Source organism: Bufo gargarizans, chromosome 2 (genome assembly GCF_014858855.1).
Source record: "Bufo gargarizans isolate SCDJY-AF-19 chromosome 2, ASM1485885v1, whole genome shotgun sequence".
NCBI classification, from domain to species: domain Eukaryota; kingdom Metazoa; phylum Chordata; class Amphibia; order Anura; family Bufonidae; genus Bufo; species Bufo gargarizans.
Window position 1 is genome coordinate 54291129 of NC_058081.1, and position 19878 is coordinate 54311006.

General features: G+C 51.3%; 1 protein-coding gene across 1 annotated transcript; it reads left to right on the forward strand.

Annotated features, from left to right (window-relative positions):
• Positions 1–8683: 8683 nt before the first annotated feature.
• On the forward strand, positions 8684–17562 carry STX10 (syntaxin 10). Its single transcript, XM_044278929.1, has 8 exons — positions 8684–9076; positions 11236–11405; positions 11500–11594; positions 14195–14257; positions 14347–14454; positions 16421–16527; positions 16611–16705; positions 17299–17562. Exons 1-8 carry the CDS (start codon positions 9042–9044, stop codon positions 17376–17378), a joined length of 753 nt encoding a protein of 250 aa, XP_044134864.1. The 5' UTR covers positions 8684–9041; the 3' UTR covers positions 17379–17562.
• The last annotated feature ends 2316 nt before the right edge of the window (positions 17563–19878 follow it).

Sequence of the window (19878 nt, forward strand, 5' to 3'; positions counted from 1 at the left end):
AGGACACCCTTGCCCCTAATAGCGAGTGTTACCTCCTTTGGCTGAAATAACTGCAGTGAGACGGTTCTTGTAGCCATCTACCAGTCTTCGACATCGGTCTGAGGAAATTTTACCCCACTCCTCAATGCAGAACTTTTTCAGCTGTGAGATGTTTGAGGGGTTTCTTGCACGTACAGCCCTTTTCAAGTCACCCCACAGCATCTCAATGGGATTCAAATCTGGACTTTGACTTGGCCATTCCAGGACTCTCCATTTCTTCTTTTTCAGCCAATCTTTGGCTGATTTACTAGTATGTTTTGGGTCATTGTCATGTTGCATGGTCCAGTTCCGCTTCAGCTTTAATTTTCTAACTGATGGTCTCACATGTTCTTCAAGCACCTTCTGATACACAGTAGAATTCATCGTGGATTCTATGATGGTGAGCTGACCAGGTCCTGCTGCAGCAAAGCAGCCCCAAACCATGACACTTCCACCTCCATGCTTCACAGTTGGTATGAGGTTCTTTTCTTGGAATGCTGTGTTTGGTTTACGCCAAACATGTCCTCTGCTGTTGTGTCCAAATAATTCAATTTTGGACTCATCTGTCCAAAGAACATTATTCCAGAAGTCCTGGTCTTTGTCAACTTTATCTCTGGCAAATGTCAGTCTGGCCTCGATGTTTCTCTTGGAAAGCAAAGGTTTCCTCCTTGCACACCTCCCATGCAAGTTAAACTTGTACAGTCTCTTTCTGATTGTAGAGGCATGTACTTCTACATCAACAGTAGCCAGAGCCTGCTGTAGTTCTCGAGATGACACTTTAGGGTTTTTGGAGACCTCTTTTAGCATCTTGCGGTCTGCTCTTGGGGTGAACTTGCTGGGGCGACCAGTCCTGGGCATGTTGGCAGTTGTTTTGAAAGCCCTCCACTTGTAGACTATCTTCCGGACAGTGGAATGGCTGATTTCAAAATCTTTTGAGATCTTTTTAAATCCCTTCCCAGACTCATAGGCTGCTACAATCTTTTTTCTGAAGTCCTCTGACAGCTCTTTTGCTCTCACCATGGTGCTCACTCTCACTTCAACAGTCAGGAGCACACCAAACTAAATGTCTGAGGTTTAAATAGGGCAAGCCTCATTCAACATGCAGAGTAACGATCTACTAATTATGTGCACCTGGTGTGATATACCTGTGTGAGATCTGAGCCAATTTAAGAGGGAATACATGTGAGGGTGTCCTATCTTTTTCCTCAGTTAGAATAGGCATTTTTGTAGAATGACATTTACAGAAGATCTTGAAAAGACTTTTCTTCAGTTTTCTTTGTTTAGTTGGATTACTTTAATCTCTCTGTATTGTTGAAACGGAGATGAAATAACTTTTTATTAAAAATGTTACAAAAAACCACATGCTTTCAAAGGGTGTCCTAATTTTTTCACATGACTGTATATTCTGTGTGTATAGTGTTATATCTAGTGTGCCCTTAAGGCGATTAAATATATGATTTAATCTTGTGCTGTCTTGTATCTCAATCACGAATCCCCACGTCCGTGTTTCGGCCTAGTTATACGCTACTGCGGGTTGGTTTCTCACCCTTTATAATCCTGTTAGTGGACTGGGCTTATATCAAACGAGAAGCTGGTGGCAGTTATCTGGGCTGAGGAGGCGCTGTGTTCACTGTGGCAGTGAAAAGGCTCTCAGCTTGTTGCCTCTTTGTGCCCGCGTGGAAAGGAGGTGTAGGTGTAAACTGTACCAAGCTGAACTTACCTGCTCCTCTGGAGGGCGTAATGTCACGTTTTGGTAACCAGTGACCGTACCGCTTCTCGTGAGCTCGACGTAGGTGACGTCAAGCGGGCGCGAGGCGTGGTATCCCACACATATTGGTGGCAGCAAAGTGGGATCGAGATACTAGTGTGTGTGAGTGAGTCCCATACTCCCAGACACTAAAGACTACCAGCTGTAGCTTTTGCCGCTGGAGCCTTAAGATCAGATTAACACTAGACAGTCTGAGTGCAAATACAATAAGGTGTGTGGGCATCAGGTGGCAATCTGTGTCAGTGACCATCTGTGGCAATGATGGCCAGTTACACATGAAGCAAGGCTAAGGAGATGGCCGAGGCTATGAATGATGACCGGGAGGACGCAGTCCAGATAGCGGGCAGAGAGGAGGTAGAAGGCGACTTTCTTCCAGGCGAGGGGGAGCATAGCCAAAGCTCCCCAAGGAGCCAGTTGCCAGAGGTGAGGTCCGGGGTGGGCTTCACTCCACCTGCCCATCCCCCCAGCCAGGCAGGTTCGGCTGCTCTCCTACAGGCTGCCCTAGACCGTCTCCAGGCCGGAGACCAGGCAGCCTCTGAGCTCCTCCTGGAGGCTGCAGAGTGTCGTGAGCAAGTAGAAGCTGCAGAGCGTCGCGAGCATGCAGCGGCTGCAGAACGTCGCGAGCATGCACAGGCCGAGCGTGAGCACTAGCTACAAGTGCTCCAGCAGCCCTCTCCAACCCGATGTGAGTCTCCAGAGGTCTGGATTCCCAAACTGCGGCCAGAGGACTTTTCCCTACTGGACAAGGATGGAGACCTTGACACCTTTTTGTTGGCATTTGCGACGGCCTGCCATCAGTACCAGCTGCCGGAGGACCAGTGGGTCAGATTCCTCATGCCACGTCTCAGGGGAAAAGCCCTTGAAATCTTCGGGTACCTGTCCAGCGAGACCATCAAACAGGCTCAGGTCAGGCTAGTATAACTTGACCCCTGAGTCGTACCGGAAAAAGCTCAGGAATTTGCAGCGGGGTTCTACCCAGAGTTGGGCCGATCACATGCGGGCCTTGTTGAGAGTGGTCGACCAATGGACCACAGGATTGGAGCTCACCGCTGTCCAGCAGCTGAAGGAGCTCATCGCCACAGAACAGTTCTTGTGGAACTGCCCGGAGGACCTACAGCAGTACCTCCGCGACCAGAAGCCAGAGGGGGCCTCCGCTACAGCAGCCCTGGCCGATGAATACACCAACAACAGGACTTCAGAGGCCTGGAAACCTGTCAGCTGGAGAGGGGGTAAGATGCACGCTGCACCTGCTATCCCTGCCCCTAGGCCCAAGTGGGCACCAGCCCCTGCTACACTTTCCACGTCAGTGGGGGAACCCCGACTGTGCCACCTGTGTAAGAAGCCAGGACACTTCAAAGCCATGTGTACCCAGTGCCCGAGGGACCCGTCCCAGTCATCGACCCGGAAACCGTCCACTGTGTTGTGTGTGGGTGGGGGTGGTGGGAGGTCCCTTGACAATTTTCAACCGGTCATCGTGGGCCAGTCCGTGGCCATGGGACTTAGAGACACCAGCGCTGAGATGACTCTGATACTGCCTGAACTGGTGGCACCCCATGATTTACTGCCCGGGAGATCCCTCACTGTCTCCGGGATCGGAGGAGTAGAACCGGTGCTGCCCGTCGCCAAGGTCTATTTGGACTGGGGCGCTGGTCTAGGAGTAAGGGAGGTGGGGGCATCCTCAAATATCCCTGCCAGTGTTTTGCTGGGGACGGACCTGGGGGCGGGGCTTGTGTCTAAGTCCGTGGCCGCTAACACCCCGAGGTTCGATCCCCCGGAATGTGATGTCATGTCCACCCCTGTTGATAATGTTATTGTTCATAACATGCCTGTTGATAGGGATGTGGGGGATGTAATGTGTGCCTCTCCCCTCAAGGGGGAGGGGGTCATTCAGGCCAGCTGTGCTGAGGCCCCAGGGTGTGGCCAGCAAGCCTGCTGGGACCTATTGTCCTCAGGTGTGACTACTGAGAGGACAAGCAGGGGGCAGACAGCTGCGGGGGAGGAGGATGCAAATGAGGTCAGGGCTGTCCCAAGAGAAGTAGGGCTCCCAGGTAAAGCCTTGGGGCAGGATCCCTCCACAACTGGGATGTCAGTGGGCCAGGTTAGTCCGTCTGGACTCGCGACTTGGTCGGAAGCTGAAGAGAAGCAGGCATTACCAGTGGTGGCAGCTGCCATAGCCCTCAGGGGTTTGATGGCTTTTCCCCTTCCGACCAAGTGGCTCCCGAGTCAGATGGACGCCAGGAGACAGGTCCCGGACGTGGCAGTCTTGTCTATTCTATTCCACGTCCAGTCAGGAGTTTAAGGCAGCGTTAGTGGCTGACGACAGCCTGAACGCTCTGAAGGAGCAAGTAGCACAGCCCCCCTCGGACTCAGACCTTGAGCGGATGGTCTGGGACCAAGGACGGCTGTACCGGGTCACGGTCCAGCAGGGCTCACCGGAGGCGTGGCATAGGGACTAACAGCTAGTGGTACCCTATCAGTTCAGGACGGAGTTGTTGCGGGTTGCACATGAGATTCCGATGGCTGGACACCTAGGGGTCGCTAAAACAAAGGCCAGATTAGCCCAGCATTTCTACTGGCCAAAGATAGAAGCCGATGTGGTTTCCTACTGCCGTTCATGTGTCACCTGCCAGCTGGTGGGGAAGGCCGGGTGGCGCTCCAAAGCCCCACTGGTAACGCTGCCCAAAATTGAAGAGCCTTTCAGGAGGGTGGCTGTGGATCTGATTGGACCACTGTCCATTCCCAGCAGCTCCGGGAAACGCTTCATATTCATGGTAGTAGACTATGCCACCCGATACCCAGAGGTGGTAGCCTGGTCATCTATTCGGGTCGACAAGGTGGCCACCGCCTTGCTGGAGATTTTCTCCAGAGTGGGCTTTTCCCAGGAAATGCTCACCGACCAGGAGACCCAGTTCATGTTGCAATTGATGGAGTCCCTCTGTAGGCAAACACAGGTGCAACATCTGGTGACCAGCCCGTACCACCCACAGACCAACGGCCTGTGCGAACGGTTTAATGGCACCTTAAAACAGATGCTTAAGATGTTGGTTGACTCCCACGAGCGTGACTGGGAGCGGTACCTCCCACATCTACTGTTTGCCTACTGAGGGGTCCCACAGGCCTCCACGGGGTTCTCCCCCTTCCAGCTCCTGTAAGGACGAAGTGTGCGGGGGCCCCTGGCTCTGGTGAAAGACGCCTGGGAGGGAGATGTAGCCACCCATGGAGTGTCGGTTGTCATGCGCTTTCGGGACAAGATGCAGGCATTGTCGCAGCTGGTGCACGATAGTATGGAGCAGCCCATGACGACGAGAAGCGATGGTACGACCAGAACGCTTGCAAAAGGACCTACCAGGTGGGTCAAAAGGTATGGGTACTGGTCCCCGTACCTCAGGACAAGCTTCAGGCGGCCTGGGAAGGACCATACCTCGTGCATCAGCGCCTCAATGCCGTGACGTACCTGGTCACCCTGGACCACACCCGAGGAAGGCAAAAGGCCTTCCACGTGAACATGATGAAGGCACATCATGAGAGGGAGGCATGTGCCCTCCCTGTCTGCAACCTCCCTGAGGAGGGGGAGGAGGAAACCCTCCTGGACATGCTCGCCCAGGTGAAGGCGGGTGGGTCCATCGAGGATGTGGAGGTGGGCCAACAGCTCTTGAAGGACCAACGGTCCCAGCTATGGGCCACCCTTCTCCCCTTCCGGGAGGACGGAGTTGGCCGTCTATCACGTGGACACTAGGGATCACCCCCCAAATCGGCATTTAGCATATCGGGTTTCCTTGGAGGTGCTTCACGCGGTCGTTTATAGTACAGACCGACGCCAGTGATTTTTGCCTCGGTGCCATACTCAGCCAGGTCGACACTACGGGCCAGGAACACCCCGTTCTGTACCCGAGTCGGAAGCTCCTGCCGAGGGAGGTGGCTTACTCCACAATGGAGAAGGAGTGCCTGGCCATTGTCTGGGCATTGCATCGGTTGCAGCCTCACTGTGGAGACCAACTGCTCAGCTGGTTAAACACCGTATCCAGGGACGAATGGGAGGCTGCTACGCTGGAGCCTAGCTCTCCAGCAGTATCACTTGACCATTCGCCACAAGACGGGCCATGACCACAGGAACACCAATGGGCTACTGGTGTGTACTCCTCCTCCAGTCATGTCCCAGTAACTATATATGATGTACTGGTGTGTACTCCTCCTCCAGTCATGTCCCAGTAACTATATATGATGAACTGGTGTGTACTCCTCCTCCAGTGATGTCCCAGTAACTATATATGATGTACTGGTGTGTACTCCTCCAGTCACGTCCCAGTAACTATATATGATGTACTGGTGTGTACTTCTCCAGTCACGTCCCAGTAACTATATATGATGTGCTGGTGTGTACTCCTCCTCCAGTGACACTGTATGCTGAGACTCATTTGTATATTAATAAAATGCTATCTATAGTTCTTTGCATCCGATCTGTGTAGTTAGTTTTTATGCAGCCCCCCCCCCAGTATATAACCTCACACAGCAGCCCCCCCAGTATATAACCTCACACAGCAGCCCCCCCAGTATATAATCTCACACAGCAGCCCCCCCCAGTATATAACCTCACACAGCAGCCCCCCCAGTATATAACCTCACACAGCAGCCCCCCCAGTATATAACCTCACACAGCAGCCCCCCCCCAGTATATAACCTCACACAGCAGCCCCCCCCCCAGTATATAATCTCACACAGCAGCCCCCCCAGTATATAATCTCACACAGCAGCCCCCCCCCCAGTATATAACCTCACACAGCAGCCCCCCCCCAGTATATAACCTCACACAGCAGCCCCCCCCAGTATATAACCTCACACAGCAGCCCCCCCAGTATATAACCTCACACAGCAGCCCCCCCAGTATATAATCTCACACAGCAGCCCCCCCGTATATAATCTCACACAGCAGCCCCCCCAGTATATAATCTCACACAGCAGCCCCCCCCCCAGTATATAATCTCACACAGCAGCCCCCCCAGTATATAATCTCACACAGCAGCCCCCCCAGTATATAATCTCACACAGCAGCCCCCCCAGTATATAATCTCACACAGCAGCCCCCCCCAGTATATAATCTCACACAGCAGCCCCCCCAGTATATAATCTCACACAGCAGCCCCCCCCCCGTATATAATCTCACACAGCAGCCCCCCCCAGTATATAACCTCACACAGCAGCCCCCCCCCCAGTATATAATCTCACACAGCGGGCCCCCCAGTATATAATCTCACACAGCGGGCCCCCCAGTATATAATCTCACACAGCAGCCCCCCCAGTATATAATCTCACACAGCAGCCCCCCCCAGTATATAATCTCACACAGCAGCCCCCCCCAGTATATAATCTCACACAGCAGCCCCCCACAGTATATAATCTCACACAGCAGCCCCCCACAGTATATAATCTCACACAGCAGCCCCCCCCAGTATATAATCTCACACAGAAGCCCCTCCAGTATATAATCTCACACAGCAGCCCCCCCAGTATATAACCTCACACAGCAGCCCCCCCCCAGTATATAACCTCACACAGCAGCCCCCCAGTATATAACCTCACACAGCAGCCCCCCAGTATATAACCTCACACAGCAGCCCCCCCCCCCAGTATATAACCTCACACAGCAGCCCCCCCCCCCCCCAGTATATAATCTCACACAGCGGTCCCCCCAGTATATAATCTCACACAGCGGGCCCCCCAGTATATAATCTCACACAGCGGGCCCCCCCAGTATATAATCTCACACAGCAGCCCCCCCAGTATATAATCTCACACAGCAGCCCCCCCCCAGTATATAATCTCACACAGCAGCCCCCCCCCCCAGTATATAATCTCACACAGCAGCCCCCCACAGTATATAATCTCACACAGCAGCCCCCCCAGTATATAATCTCACACAGAAGCCCCTCCAGTATATAATCTCACACAGCAGCCCCCCCAGTATATAACCTCACACAGCAGCCCCCCCAGTATATAACCTCACACAGCAGCCCCCTAGTATATAACCTCACACAGCAGCCCCCCAGTATATAATCTCACACAGCAGCCCCCCAGTATATAATCTCACACAGCGCCCCCCCCCCCCAGTATATAATCTCACACAGCGGGCCCCCCAGTATATAATCTCACACAGCAGCCCCCCCCAGTATATAATCTCACACAGCAGCCCCCCCCCCAGTATATAATCTCACACAGCAGCCCCCCCAGTATATAATCTCACACAGCAGCCCCCCCCCAGTATATAATCTCACACAGCAGCCCCCCCCAGTATATAATATCACACAGCAGCCCCCCCAGTATATAATCTCACACAGCAGCCCCCCCAGTATATAATCTCACACAGCAGCCCCCCCAGTATATAATCTCACACAGCGCCCCCCCCCCCCCCCCAGTATATAATCTCACACAGCGGGCCCCCCAGTAAATAATCTCACACAGCGCCCCCCCCAGTATATAATCTCACACAGCGGGCCCCCCAGTAAATAATCTCACACAGCAGCCCCCCCAGTGAAGCAGTGGGCAGTGTCCTGGCATCTCCAGGTCTGTCTCTCTGTCCCCCTGTGTATTTTTCGGAAATGAGTCCCAGAGCTCAGAATTTCACAGACCGAAAGAACAGAGGTAAGAGGAACCCCCCCCGTGACGTCATCACTTCCACCGTGAGTCAAAGTGTAGGTTCTGCACTCGTCATCTCTGGCCTGAGTATAATGGGTGGGGCCGGAGTATAATGGGCGGGGCCGGAGTATAGAGGGCGGGAAAGCCTACGTGAGGTAGGCATAGGCGGAGCTAAGTGGGCGGGGCAGCTGACTGCTTGGTGACTGCGGGATACTACAACTCCCGTGATCCTCAGCGGGCAGAGCCGGAAACACGTGGAAAGTGGAGTCTGTGGGTGGGAAGCAGGAAGGTTGACAAGTGAGAGGGGAGAGTTTCTGAGCCGACAGGAGAGGGAGTCGGCAGGGGGACCCCAGAACAGTGCTGTAGCTGAGCTTTTATACACAGGGCTAGGGGTATGCTGTGGGGGGAGGGGGCAATGTTTACATGATATGTCTAAGCTGCCCCAAAGGTTACTAAGTCAGAGATTTACCGTTGGGAAGCTATTTTAACCCCTTGTTGCCTGTGCATGCAGCTATATTAGGGAGGGCGCGTTTAATGGGCGGCCATGCTCCATGTCTAGATAGTAAAGTCCTAGCATTCAGTGTAGAGACCAAGCGGTACAAGAGCTGAGAAGAGGTCGCCCGCCATGTCTCTGGAGGATCCGTTTTCCGTGGTCCGGGGGTGAGTGTCCACGTCACGTGGTCTGTGGCGACTCCGTTTGTCCTTTTTGGAAGGGGGCACTAAAGTTCGGCACTGGGTAAAAAACTGTCCGATGCCTAGGGTGGGGCCTGAGGGGGAGGAGCATGACACTGGGAGAGAGTCTTTGTCATGCTCCGCCCCCCCTCAGGTACCGCACTCAGTCTGTTAGATGGCAGATTACCTGGAACACAAGTTGGGCTTATCTAAGAATTCCGTTATCTCGGACCATAACTTATAGTCCGTTGTAGCGGAATCCATAACGGAATTCAACGTCCTTGAAGGGGTTGTCTCACTTCAGCAAATAGCGTCATGTAGACAAAGTTAAAGGGGTTTTCCAAGATTTTACTACTGGATAGGTCATCAGTATCTGATCGATGGGGGTCCGACACCCGAGACCCCCGTCAATCTGCTATAGAAGGCAGTAGCACCACGGCCTTCTCGCTGGGACGTCACATTCATCGGCCAGGCACAGCTCAGCCCCATAGTAGTGTATGGAGCTCAGCTGTAGTGTTGAGCGAACTTCTGTTTTAAGTTCGGCGTCTAAAGTTCGGCTTCCGGTTAGCGGAGAATCCCGATATGGATTCCGAATACCGTTGTGGTCCGTGGTAGCGGAATCAATAATCGGCCGATTATTGATTCCGCTACCACGGACCACAACGGTATTCGGAATCCATATCGGGATTCTCCGCTAACCGGAAGCCGAACTTTAGACGCCGAACTTAAAACAGAAGTTCGCTCAACACTACTCAGCTGCAATACCAAGCACAGCCACTATACGATGTACGGCGCTGTGCTTGGTGAGCTCTCAGGGGCACCAGTGCCCTCCCTAACAGCTGATCGGCGGGGGCCCCAGATGTCGGACCCCCACCGATCAGATACTGATGATCCATCCAGTAGTAAAATCTCAGAAAACTCTTTTAATACAAGGCACTTACTAATGAATTGCAATTATCCATTTTGCCTCCTTTTGTGGCTTGAAGGAGGCAAAAAAGGTGGCGGCCTCTCCGGTGGCGCACATAGGCTGGCACTTTTTCCTATAGTGTGCAAGCACGACCACCGCTGATGGACAGAGCAGTGTATAATATGATACAAAAATGAATCCAGCCAGCAAAGGAGGCAATATGGACAATCACAATACATTAGTAAGTGCTTGTATTAACTTTCTCTACATGATAAATGCAACTTACTGAACTGTGACAACCCCTTGTATGGTGAACCTTTTCTGCAGTTTTCTAACAGCCAGTGCAGCTGATATGCTAGGGGTACGGCAGCGCGGTCACGTCGCGGTTGTGACGCGGTCACGCTGTGGACTAGTACCATGTTGACTAATGAGCAACTACAGGCTGCATTGTTAATGGCCACGCCATATTGCAGGTGTCACATGGCCATTAAAGGGTTATTCTAGTTATCTCCATCCAGCGGTAAACATTGAAAAGTCTCATATATGGTGTATGCCAGGGATGGCTCTCCAGCTGTTGCAAAACTACAACTCCCAGCATGCCCAGACAGCCTACAGCAGGGCATGGTGGGAATTGTAGTTTTACAACAGCTGGAGAGCTGCAGGTTGGCCAGCCCTGGTGTATGCCATAATACGCGGAATAAAACACTTAAAAAATGTGTGACTTTATGCCGTTCCTATTCACTGGCAGCAAGCAGACATTTGGAAAATGGTGAGGACATGAAACATGATTTATATAGGGGGCACAGAATGGGACGGGCTTCCTGTATACAAAAATATTAGCATTTAGGGCAGGACATATTATGGGGGTGCCAATCGCCCCTATAAACGTAAGGTCCCCACTACCATTGGTTACAGCACTGGCTCTCCAGCTGTTGCAGTACTACAACTCCCAGCATTTCCTAACACCCTGTTACCCAGGAGAGCACAGTGCAGTCTGGTGATCATTAGCGTTGAGCGAACTTGTGTTTTAAGTTCAGCGTCTAAAGTTCGGATTCCGCTACCACGGACCACAACGGAATTGGGAATCCATATCGGGATTCTTCGATGACGCCGAACTTAAACCACAAGTTCGCTCAACACTAGTGATCATCTCTTTCTTCTATTGTCGCGGTCACCATATTTCGGAACGGCTCCTCACTTCTTTCTTCTCTCCCCTCCCCCCACCATGTGTATTCCTCAGGGAGGTGCAGAAGGCCCTCAACACCAGCCGGGGTCTGTACCAGCGATGGTGCGAACTCCTGCAGGAGAGTCACGTGACCAGCGCGGAAGAATTCGATTGGACAACCAACGAACTTCGGAATTCCCTGAGAAGCATCGAATGGGACCTGGAGGACTTGGAAGAGACGATCAGTATCCTAACACGGCGGAGGCGTTCTCCTTGTCACCCCATTGCTCCCCTGTCTCTCTGAATCGCATTCTGTTGTTTCCTTCACTCCTATCTTGGGCATCGTTGAATCAAACCAGAAGAAGTTTAAGATATCGGAGGTCGAACTGACCGAGAGGCGAGACTTTGTGGAGAAGACGCGGAGTTCCTTAAAGGTGACCTCTAAGCATTGTCTATCACCTTTCCGATATTACCTCCTCCGTCTGTAGCCCAGTTCATTCATTAAAGGGGTTGATCGCTACCTTTTTTGGGGCAAATCACCCTGGCGGGGTCCCTGTTGTCCTATAATAAATGAGAGATCCTGATATCTCTAGGATGACATTAGTTCGGCCCCCACTAGAGTTGTCACCCAGCTTTCCTGGCTGCCTGAAAGGCTAATGTTGTGGGTACCGGGATGTATGACTTCACCTCGCTGTGTAACTAGGCTGATTTGCCTTTCAGGATTGTGAAAAAGTCATGGCAGCTACATTGGTAGTGATCTTTTTCCAGCCATAAAAATAAAAAAATATTCCCATGGGCTGCAAATAAAGGAGCTACTCACCTTGACAATCCCCCTCCGCTGCGGTTACTCCAGTTCCCAGGTTACCGCTGTGATTCACTTCCTGCTCTCGTCACGACACAGCAGGAAATGGCTGGGAATGCTGCTCGGCCAATCACAGGCTGAGGTGGGTGATTGCTGCGGCCAGTGATTGGCTGAACAGCATTTCCAGCCATTTCCTGCTGTGTCGTGACATCTGCAGGGAGTGGATTCTAGCGGGGTCCCTTTGGAATGTCATCGGTGGGGGATCGGTGAGGTCGGTATAAGCTCTTTTATTATTATTTTTTTTTTTAGACCATTTGCAGATCATAGGAAATCTTTCTAAAGGGCATCTGAAGTGATGACGTGCTGTTCCCACACGCATGACTTCTGCAGCCAACCACTGGCCTCAGCGACCATGTGGGCATGTGACTGCCAAGGACCAACACTCATACCGTTCTTGCACACGTGACTGCTAAGGCCAGCGACTGACCGCAGCGGTGACCTGAGGGGACAGCACAGCATCACTTCCGGTCTGACAAGTACAGGAGCTGCAGTGCTGAATCAGCAGGACCTTTATATGACTCTTTATTAATTTTTTTACTGTCCCACCCCCCTCCTGCTTAATTTTTTAAAGGGGTATTCCAGCCGTAGTAAAGGGCATCTGTCAGCAGGTTTGTACCTGTTACATGTGCACTTGGCAGCTGAAGGCATCTGTGTTGGTCCCATGTCCATATGTGCCCGCATTGCTGAGAAAAATGATGTTTTAATATATGCAAATGAGCTTGTAGGTGCAACAGGGGCGTTGCCATTACACAAACGTATTTTCTTTCTGCTTCCGTTCAGTTTTTTTTTGTAGACCGTATGTAGAACCATTCACTTCAATGGGGCTGTAGAAAATACAGAAGCTTTGTGTGCATTCCGTTTGTCCGCATGGCCGTTCCGCAAATAAGTAGTGCATGTCCTATTGTCTGCAAATCAAGTCAATGGGTCCATGAAAAATTACGGAACACATCCGTATGTCATCCGTATTTTGTGGATCCATACTGTAGAAATGCTATGCCCAGGCCATATTGCTCATGTGTTTGGTGATTAATAAGTTACTGTTTCTGTATATGATCCTCAAAAAACGGATCAAATCAAATACGGAAACCATACGGATATGTTTTGTGCAATAACGGAATGGAAGAGGACTTAAATCAGAGGAAAAAAAACTCTGGTATGGAACAACGGATGAGTGAAAAACAAACCGCAAAACAACGGTCGTGTGCATGAGCCCTTAGCGGCTCTGCTCTCTCTGCAGTTTCCTCATTCTCTGCACCTGCCTGGCCCTGTCAAAGTGGAGAGGGCGCTGCAGTTGTATAGAAGTCTATACAACGCCCCCGTTGCTCCTAGAGGCTCATTTGCCTATATTAAAACCTTATTTTTCTCAGTAATGCTGACACATATGAACATGGGACCAACACAGATGCCTTCAGCTGCCAAGCGCACATGTAACCGGTCAGCCAGTGTCATAGGTAGAAATCTGCAGATGTCTTAGGCTCCATTCACACATCCGTAGTATATTACGGATCCGCAATACACCGGGCCGGCACCTCTATAGAAATGCGTATTCTTGTCCTCCTATTGCGGACAAGAAATAGGACATGTTCTATTTTTTTTCGGGAGCCGTGGACCGGAAACGCGGATGCGGACAGCACAATGTGTGCTGTCTGCATCCTTTCCATCACCAATGAGAATGAATGGGCCCGCACCCATGGATCCGGATCCATTCTACGGATGTGTGAATTGACCCTTAAGGCGGGAATACCCCTTCAAAAAATTAAGCAGGAGGGGGGTAGGGCAGTGAGCCACTCGCATATAAAGGTCCTGCTGATTCAGCACTGCGGCTCTGTTGCTTGCCGGGCCGGAAGTGATGACGTGCTGTTCCCGGCCTTAGCGGTCACGTGTGCGAGAACGGCACGAATGTGGGTCCTTGGCAGTCACCTGCAGTTCTTGCTCACGTTTGCAGAGGCCGGTGGTAGCTGCAGCCGTCATGTGAGTGGGAATAGCATGTCATCACTTTCAGATCTGCCTCATGACTTTTTATTTTTTAACAACCCCAGGCCGCCCGCCTCGGTTTCACTTTCATTTTTGGCCAAAAAAAACCCTTTAAATATGTCTGACTAGAAGCGGTGGTCACTGTTGTGGCATCTCCAGGTCTCTCTGTTCCCCTGTACGTAACGTGTGTATTTTTAGGAAATGAGGGATCACATCTCTAGTCCCAGAGCTCAGAACTTCACAGAGCGAAAGAACAGAGAGGTAAGAGGAACCCCCCGTGACGTCATCACTTCCACCGTGAGTCACAGTGTATGTTCTGCCCTCGTCATCTCTGGTCTCTCCACTCGCAGGCGTTGGGCATCTCTCACCCCCTGACCTCCGATCGCTTCTCTCGGTTGGACGATGAGATCATCTCGGGAAACTCCCGCTACATTGAGGAGCAACAAGCATCGCAACAGGTCCTCCCTCCATTGTCTTCTATAGGGGCCAGCGATTTTATCCAGTGCCTGAGCTTGTAGTGCGGTTTAAAGGGACAGGGGAGAGGGGGATCTATGCAGGGGCGGACTGGCCATAGACCCTAAAGGGAATTTACCTGGGGGACCGATGCCCAGGGGGCCACCAGAGGCCTCCTCACGGCTGCCGGCTGAGTACATTAATTAATGCTAGGAGCCAGCATTACCTCAAAGTAGCCCCCAGTCTGTTCATGATCATGTGTTTAATCCGGTAATCTGATGCTCCATGGGTTCAAAAAAACAATGTTTTAAGCGCCATCTTGCCAGTCAGCGCGATGTCCAGGTAAGCATGCCCCCCAACCGTCCCCTCTTTTGTTGACAGCCTGAAGTGTGGCCGGGATTGCATTAGTCTTACGCATGCGCGGTGCGCCGCTGAAACCTGGCTAACAGCAGCAGCCAGAGACAGGATCGCACGTAACCAAGGAGCACACCGCGCATGCGCGAGACTCATGCGATCACGGCTGCACTGCCGGCTGTCAATCTAACAAGAGGGGGCGGTTAGGGGGCATGCTTACCTTGACTTTGAGATGACTGGCAGGATAGCACTGATTGCGCTTAAAGCATTGTTTTTGGAATCTATGGAGTATCAGATTACCGGATCAAACATATGATTATGAACAGACTGGGGGCTCCTATCAGGTAAAGCTGGCGGTTTTATATGCGTTTTTGAGGTGACAGGTTCCCTTTAATCGGGGAGCAGAAAACCCCCCTCATTCTGACTCCTGTGAGCCCTGTGGTATGTGTATCTTATGTAAGTGTCCCCTCTGCAGGTGGAGCGGTGCGGGCAGCGTGCCATTTTTCAGTGCCCTGAGTGCCCCTTTTATTTAACAACCAAACTATGCAGGTCCTGATCAGATGGGGTCAAGTGTCGAACGAAAATTAAAAGAAAAAAGAATTCTAGAAGTTTCAACCACCTGCCTGTGAGGGGGCCACAGCCGGGCATATTGCTGTGAGGGGGCCACAAGTGGGCATATTGCTGTGAGGGGGCCACAAGTGGGCATATTGCTGTGGGGGGGGGCACAGCCGGGCATATTGCTGTGGGGGGGCCACAGCCGGGCATATAAGGAAGCATTCACACGACAGTGTTGGTTTTGCGGTCCGCAAATCACCGATGTCTTCAGTTATCTTTCAGTTTCCGTTCCATAAGTCAGTATAATACGGACGTGGTGCTTCCGTGTGTCATCCGTTTTTCACGGTCCGCAAAAAACGGATGACATATGGATGCATTTCCATGTGCTATCCGTTTTTTACGGACCCAATGACTTTCTATGGGGCCACGGACCGCAATTTGCGGCCAAGTATAGGACATGTTCTAAAATGAAAAGAAAGGACAGCACACGGATGACAATGAAAGGCATTCCGCAATTTTTGCGGATCCATAGAAATGAATGGGTCTGTGCATTGTCCGCAAAAATTGCGGAACGGACACGGAAGAAAAACACGGTCGTGTGAATGCTCCCTAACTGTGAGGGGGGCACAGCTGGGCATATAACTGAGAGGGGCACATATCTGGGTATAACTACTGTGAAGGAGGCACAATGCTGGCATAACTACTGTGTGGTGGCATAAAGGGGGAATAATTGCTATGTGGGGGCATTTAGGGGACTGGGTGGGATTAGGTGTTTAGTTATGTTTTTTGGCGGAGTTGGAGGCGTGGCCTAGTGTGGTAAATTTGTCGTGATGTGCTTCGCGCTCCGCACATACTGTCCCTTTTCCTAAGTTGGGAGGTATGGTGCCCTACCCCCCTTAAGATGAAAGAGCCTTGCAATGACTAGATATCGGATGGTTGCACCTTACAAGGTAGCGCTATAGATTCTCCAACTGTGGGAGGATCCGGAACCCTTTCAGGCACATTGATGTGAACAGAGCGCCACCTGCTGACTGAATACACCTGTCTATATTGCTTCTCCAGTTGATTATAAATGAGCAGGACACGAATCTGGAGTTGGTATCGGGCAGTATCCGGGTTCTGAAGAATATGTCTGGGAAGATTGGAGACGAGTTGGACGAGCAGGCTGTGTGAGTCCCTGGGCACACTCCGTGTATATGTCCGTGTATGTGTGTGGTGTGCGTATTATACATTTGTCGCCTCTCATACTCAGGATGCTTGATCAGTTTTCCTACGAGATGGACAATACTCAAAGTCGCATGGACACAGTCCTCAAGAGGATGGCCAAAGTGTCGCATATGACCAGCGGTAAGGATCTAGGGCCGGGGTGGGTGGCTGCTTTTAATTATTGTATAGCCTGATAGGGCCATAAAGGTGTCCTCAGGATAGGTCCGACACCCGGCACAAGGAGACCGCGCGCAGTGCGCTCCTGCCATCTCTCTTCCTGCCCGCTACTGTATGTCTACGGGGCAGCAAACAGGAAGGGAGACTGCATGTGCGCACTACGCGCGCCGTCTCCTCGTACAGCTGATCGCCGGGGGTTCCAGGTGTCAGACCCCCGCTGGTCCTGAGGATAGGTTATTAATAGAAAAAGCCCGGAGAACCCCTTTAAACATCATACACTCCAGTGTTAAAGGACAGCTTGGAGTGATTCCAGTCCCACAGGTGGGTTTAAACATCTGGACATTCAGAGGGAAGGTTCATTTTGGACTCCTTTCCCCAGAACTTGATTATGGGGCAGGCGTCGCTCCACCACCAGCATGACGGGTCTCCTCACATTACTGGGCACCCAGTGCGATCCAGTGGAGCAGCAGCTGCACCTTTTACAATCCACATTATTTCTCATAGCCAGTGTGGGATGTCACCCTGAATAATGGCAGGAATCTCTCTCTCTTCCTCAGATCGGCGTCAGTGGTGTGCTATCGCCGCCCTGGTGGTGGTTCTCTTTATTGTACTGATACTGCTGCTCACATTGCCATAATGAAAGGACCCCAGGACCAGAGTGATCCGAGCAGGCCGGCGCTGTAGACATGGAGACCGCAAGTTACAAATGAGGAGGAAACTGTGAGGACAGACTGTGCCTCTGTGTACGAGGCCGAGCGCTGGCCCCTCACCGCTGATCTGTACTGTGCGCAATACAGTTTTTTAAATCAATTTTTGACAAATTGTTTTGTGTGTTTGGTTATGTCATATATTAAGTTAAAAACTTGACTCCGATGCTTTGGGGCAACAGATAAAGGGGTTGTCTGACTGCTGTCCTGTAATCAAGCGGTAAAGTCATTGGAGCCGGATCTAACTTCAGGGTAGGCCATCACTAGCTAATCCGCAGCCTGGATTCCCCGCCGATCAGCCCTCTGTAGACCCAGAACTACACAGCCTTGTAGAAAGACCCCTGCATGGCTCGAAAAGTTGCAGGTTAGGCTACATTCAGACGACCGTTGTGTTCTGCGGATCTGCAAAAACACGGATACCGGATGTGTGCGTTCCGCAATTTGCCGCCTGCCATTATAGAAAATGCCTATTCTGGGCAAGATAAGGACATATTTTTTTATTTTAATTTTTGCGGGGCCGCGGGATGGACATCTCTTTTGCGGCCCCGTTTGAAATGAATGGGTCCGCACCCGTTCCGCAAAAACGGATGCGGACTCGTTCATACGGTCGTGTGATATGTAAAGAGAGAAGAATTTCTGTATTGATGGATGCTGTAGACAGATTTCACACGATTTTGGTGACAGGTGGGGAAAGCAAGTGAACGGCACAGCCCCAGGATCATCCATACATTTAGCGGAATGGTAATAGTGCATAAGGTATGGCTACACGCGGCCGCCTCTGGTCCATGGAAGGAAAATCCCCAATTATCAATGTTGCCTCCAGATTACTAGATAAAGCAGCTCTACCGCGTGAAGATCCTGCAAACAGCCCATACAGCTCAGCTTCCTATGTGTGTAGTGTGATGTTGGGGTTCACGGCAGGAATATGTAAAAAAAAAAAAATATCTGCACCTCACAACTACATCAGGAAGTAGCAGATAGGTGTTTGTCATGGATCTCCTCAATGTGTGGTCAATCACCTCTATTCACACTGCCCAACAAGGCCTTACTCATCGAAATTCCACTACAAGGTATAGCAGAAGGATGTGAGCAGCGGTGAGTGCACGTTGAGATCTATCTCTGCATGAATGTGGTATATGACAAACACCTACCTGCTATTCCCTGATGTAGTGGTGAGCTGTGTGATTTTATTTTATTATTGTGACTGTTGAAGGAGTCCCACATCACTAATCTGCTGCACCCAAATTTGGACCCCAGAAGAGGCGTAACTTGTTTGTTTTTTTCACATTAGAGTGCAATTGCACCCGAAAGGCATTGGAAATCTTTGACATGATGATTTTTACAAGTATGTGGTCACTTTGTGTTAAAACAGTTGCACTACTCGTCTGCCTACTACTTCACCGATTGTCAAACCCCATGATACTCACTTAACAACCTGCTCCTAGTTTCAGACTTTTCTCCCAGGCACATGTCCCTCTCAGTAATATCTGCTCGATCTGTGTGTCCAGGAGGCTGCTGTCTTCTCTAGCCCTCATGTATCAGCACGTGTGTCCAGGATGCTGCTGTCTTCTCTAGCCCTCATGTATCAGCATGTGTGTCCAGGAGGCTGCTGTCTTCTCTAGCCCTCATGTATCAGCACGTGTGTCCAGGAGGCTGCTGTCTTCTCTAGCCCTCATGTATCAGCACGTGTGTCCAGGAGGTTGCTGTCTTCTCTAGCCCTCATGTATCAGTATCAGCACGTGTGTCCAGGAGGCTGCTGTCTTCTCTAGCCCTCATGTATCAGCACGTGTGTCCAGGAGGCTACTGTCTTCTCTAGCCCTCATGTATCAGCACGTGTGTCCAGGAGGCTGCTGTCTTCTCTAGCCCTCATGTATCTGCACGTGTGTCCAGGATGCTGCTGTCTTCTCTAGCCCTCATGTATCGGCACGTGTGTCCAGGAGGCTGCTGTCTTCTCTAGCCCTCATGTATCGGCACGTGTGTCCAGGATGCTGCTGGCTTCTCTAGCCCTCATGTATCAGCACGTGTGTCCAGGAGGCTGCTGTCTTCGCTAGCCCTCATGTATCGGCACGTGTGTCCAGGATGCTGCTGTCTTCTCTAGCCCTCATGTATCGGCACGTGTGTCCAGGATGCTGCTGTCTTCTTTAGCCCTCATGTATCAGCACAGCTTTATTCCTGGACTGATTTTTGCTTCTACAGCTCATGTAGGATCTCCTCTGACACCGATGCTGAGGTGTGGCCCCACCACGCTGTAAGGTCTGCCCTGAGTTTTCTCCCCTTCGGACTGGCTTGTGTCATCTGCACTCCCTGAAGATTTGGTTGCATACACCTCCCGGCCTGCCCTGGATGGAGACGAGGACAGTGTGTCTGGCTCTGTCAGAAGCAACAGCATTGCCAGCTATGTGAAGGAGCACAAACTCTGCAACAGCAAAA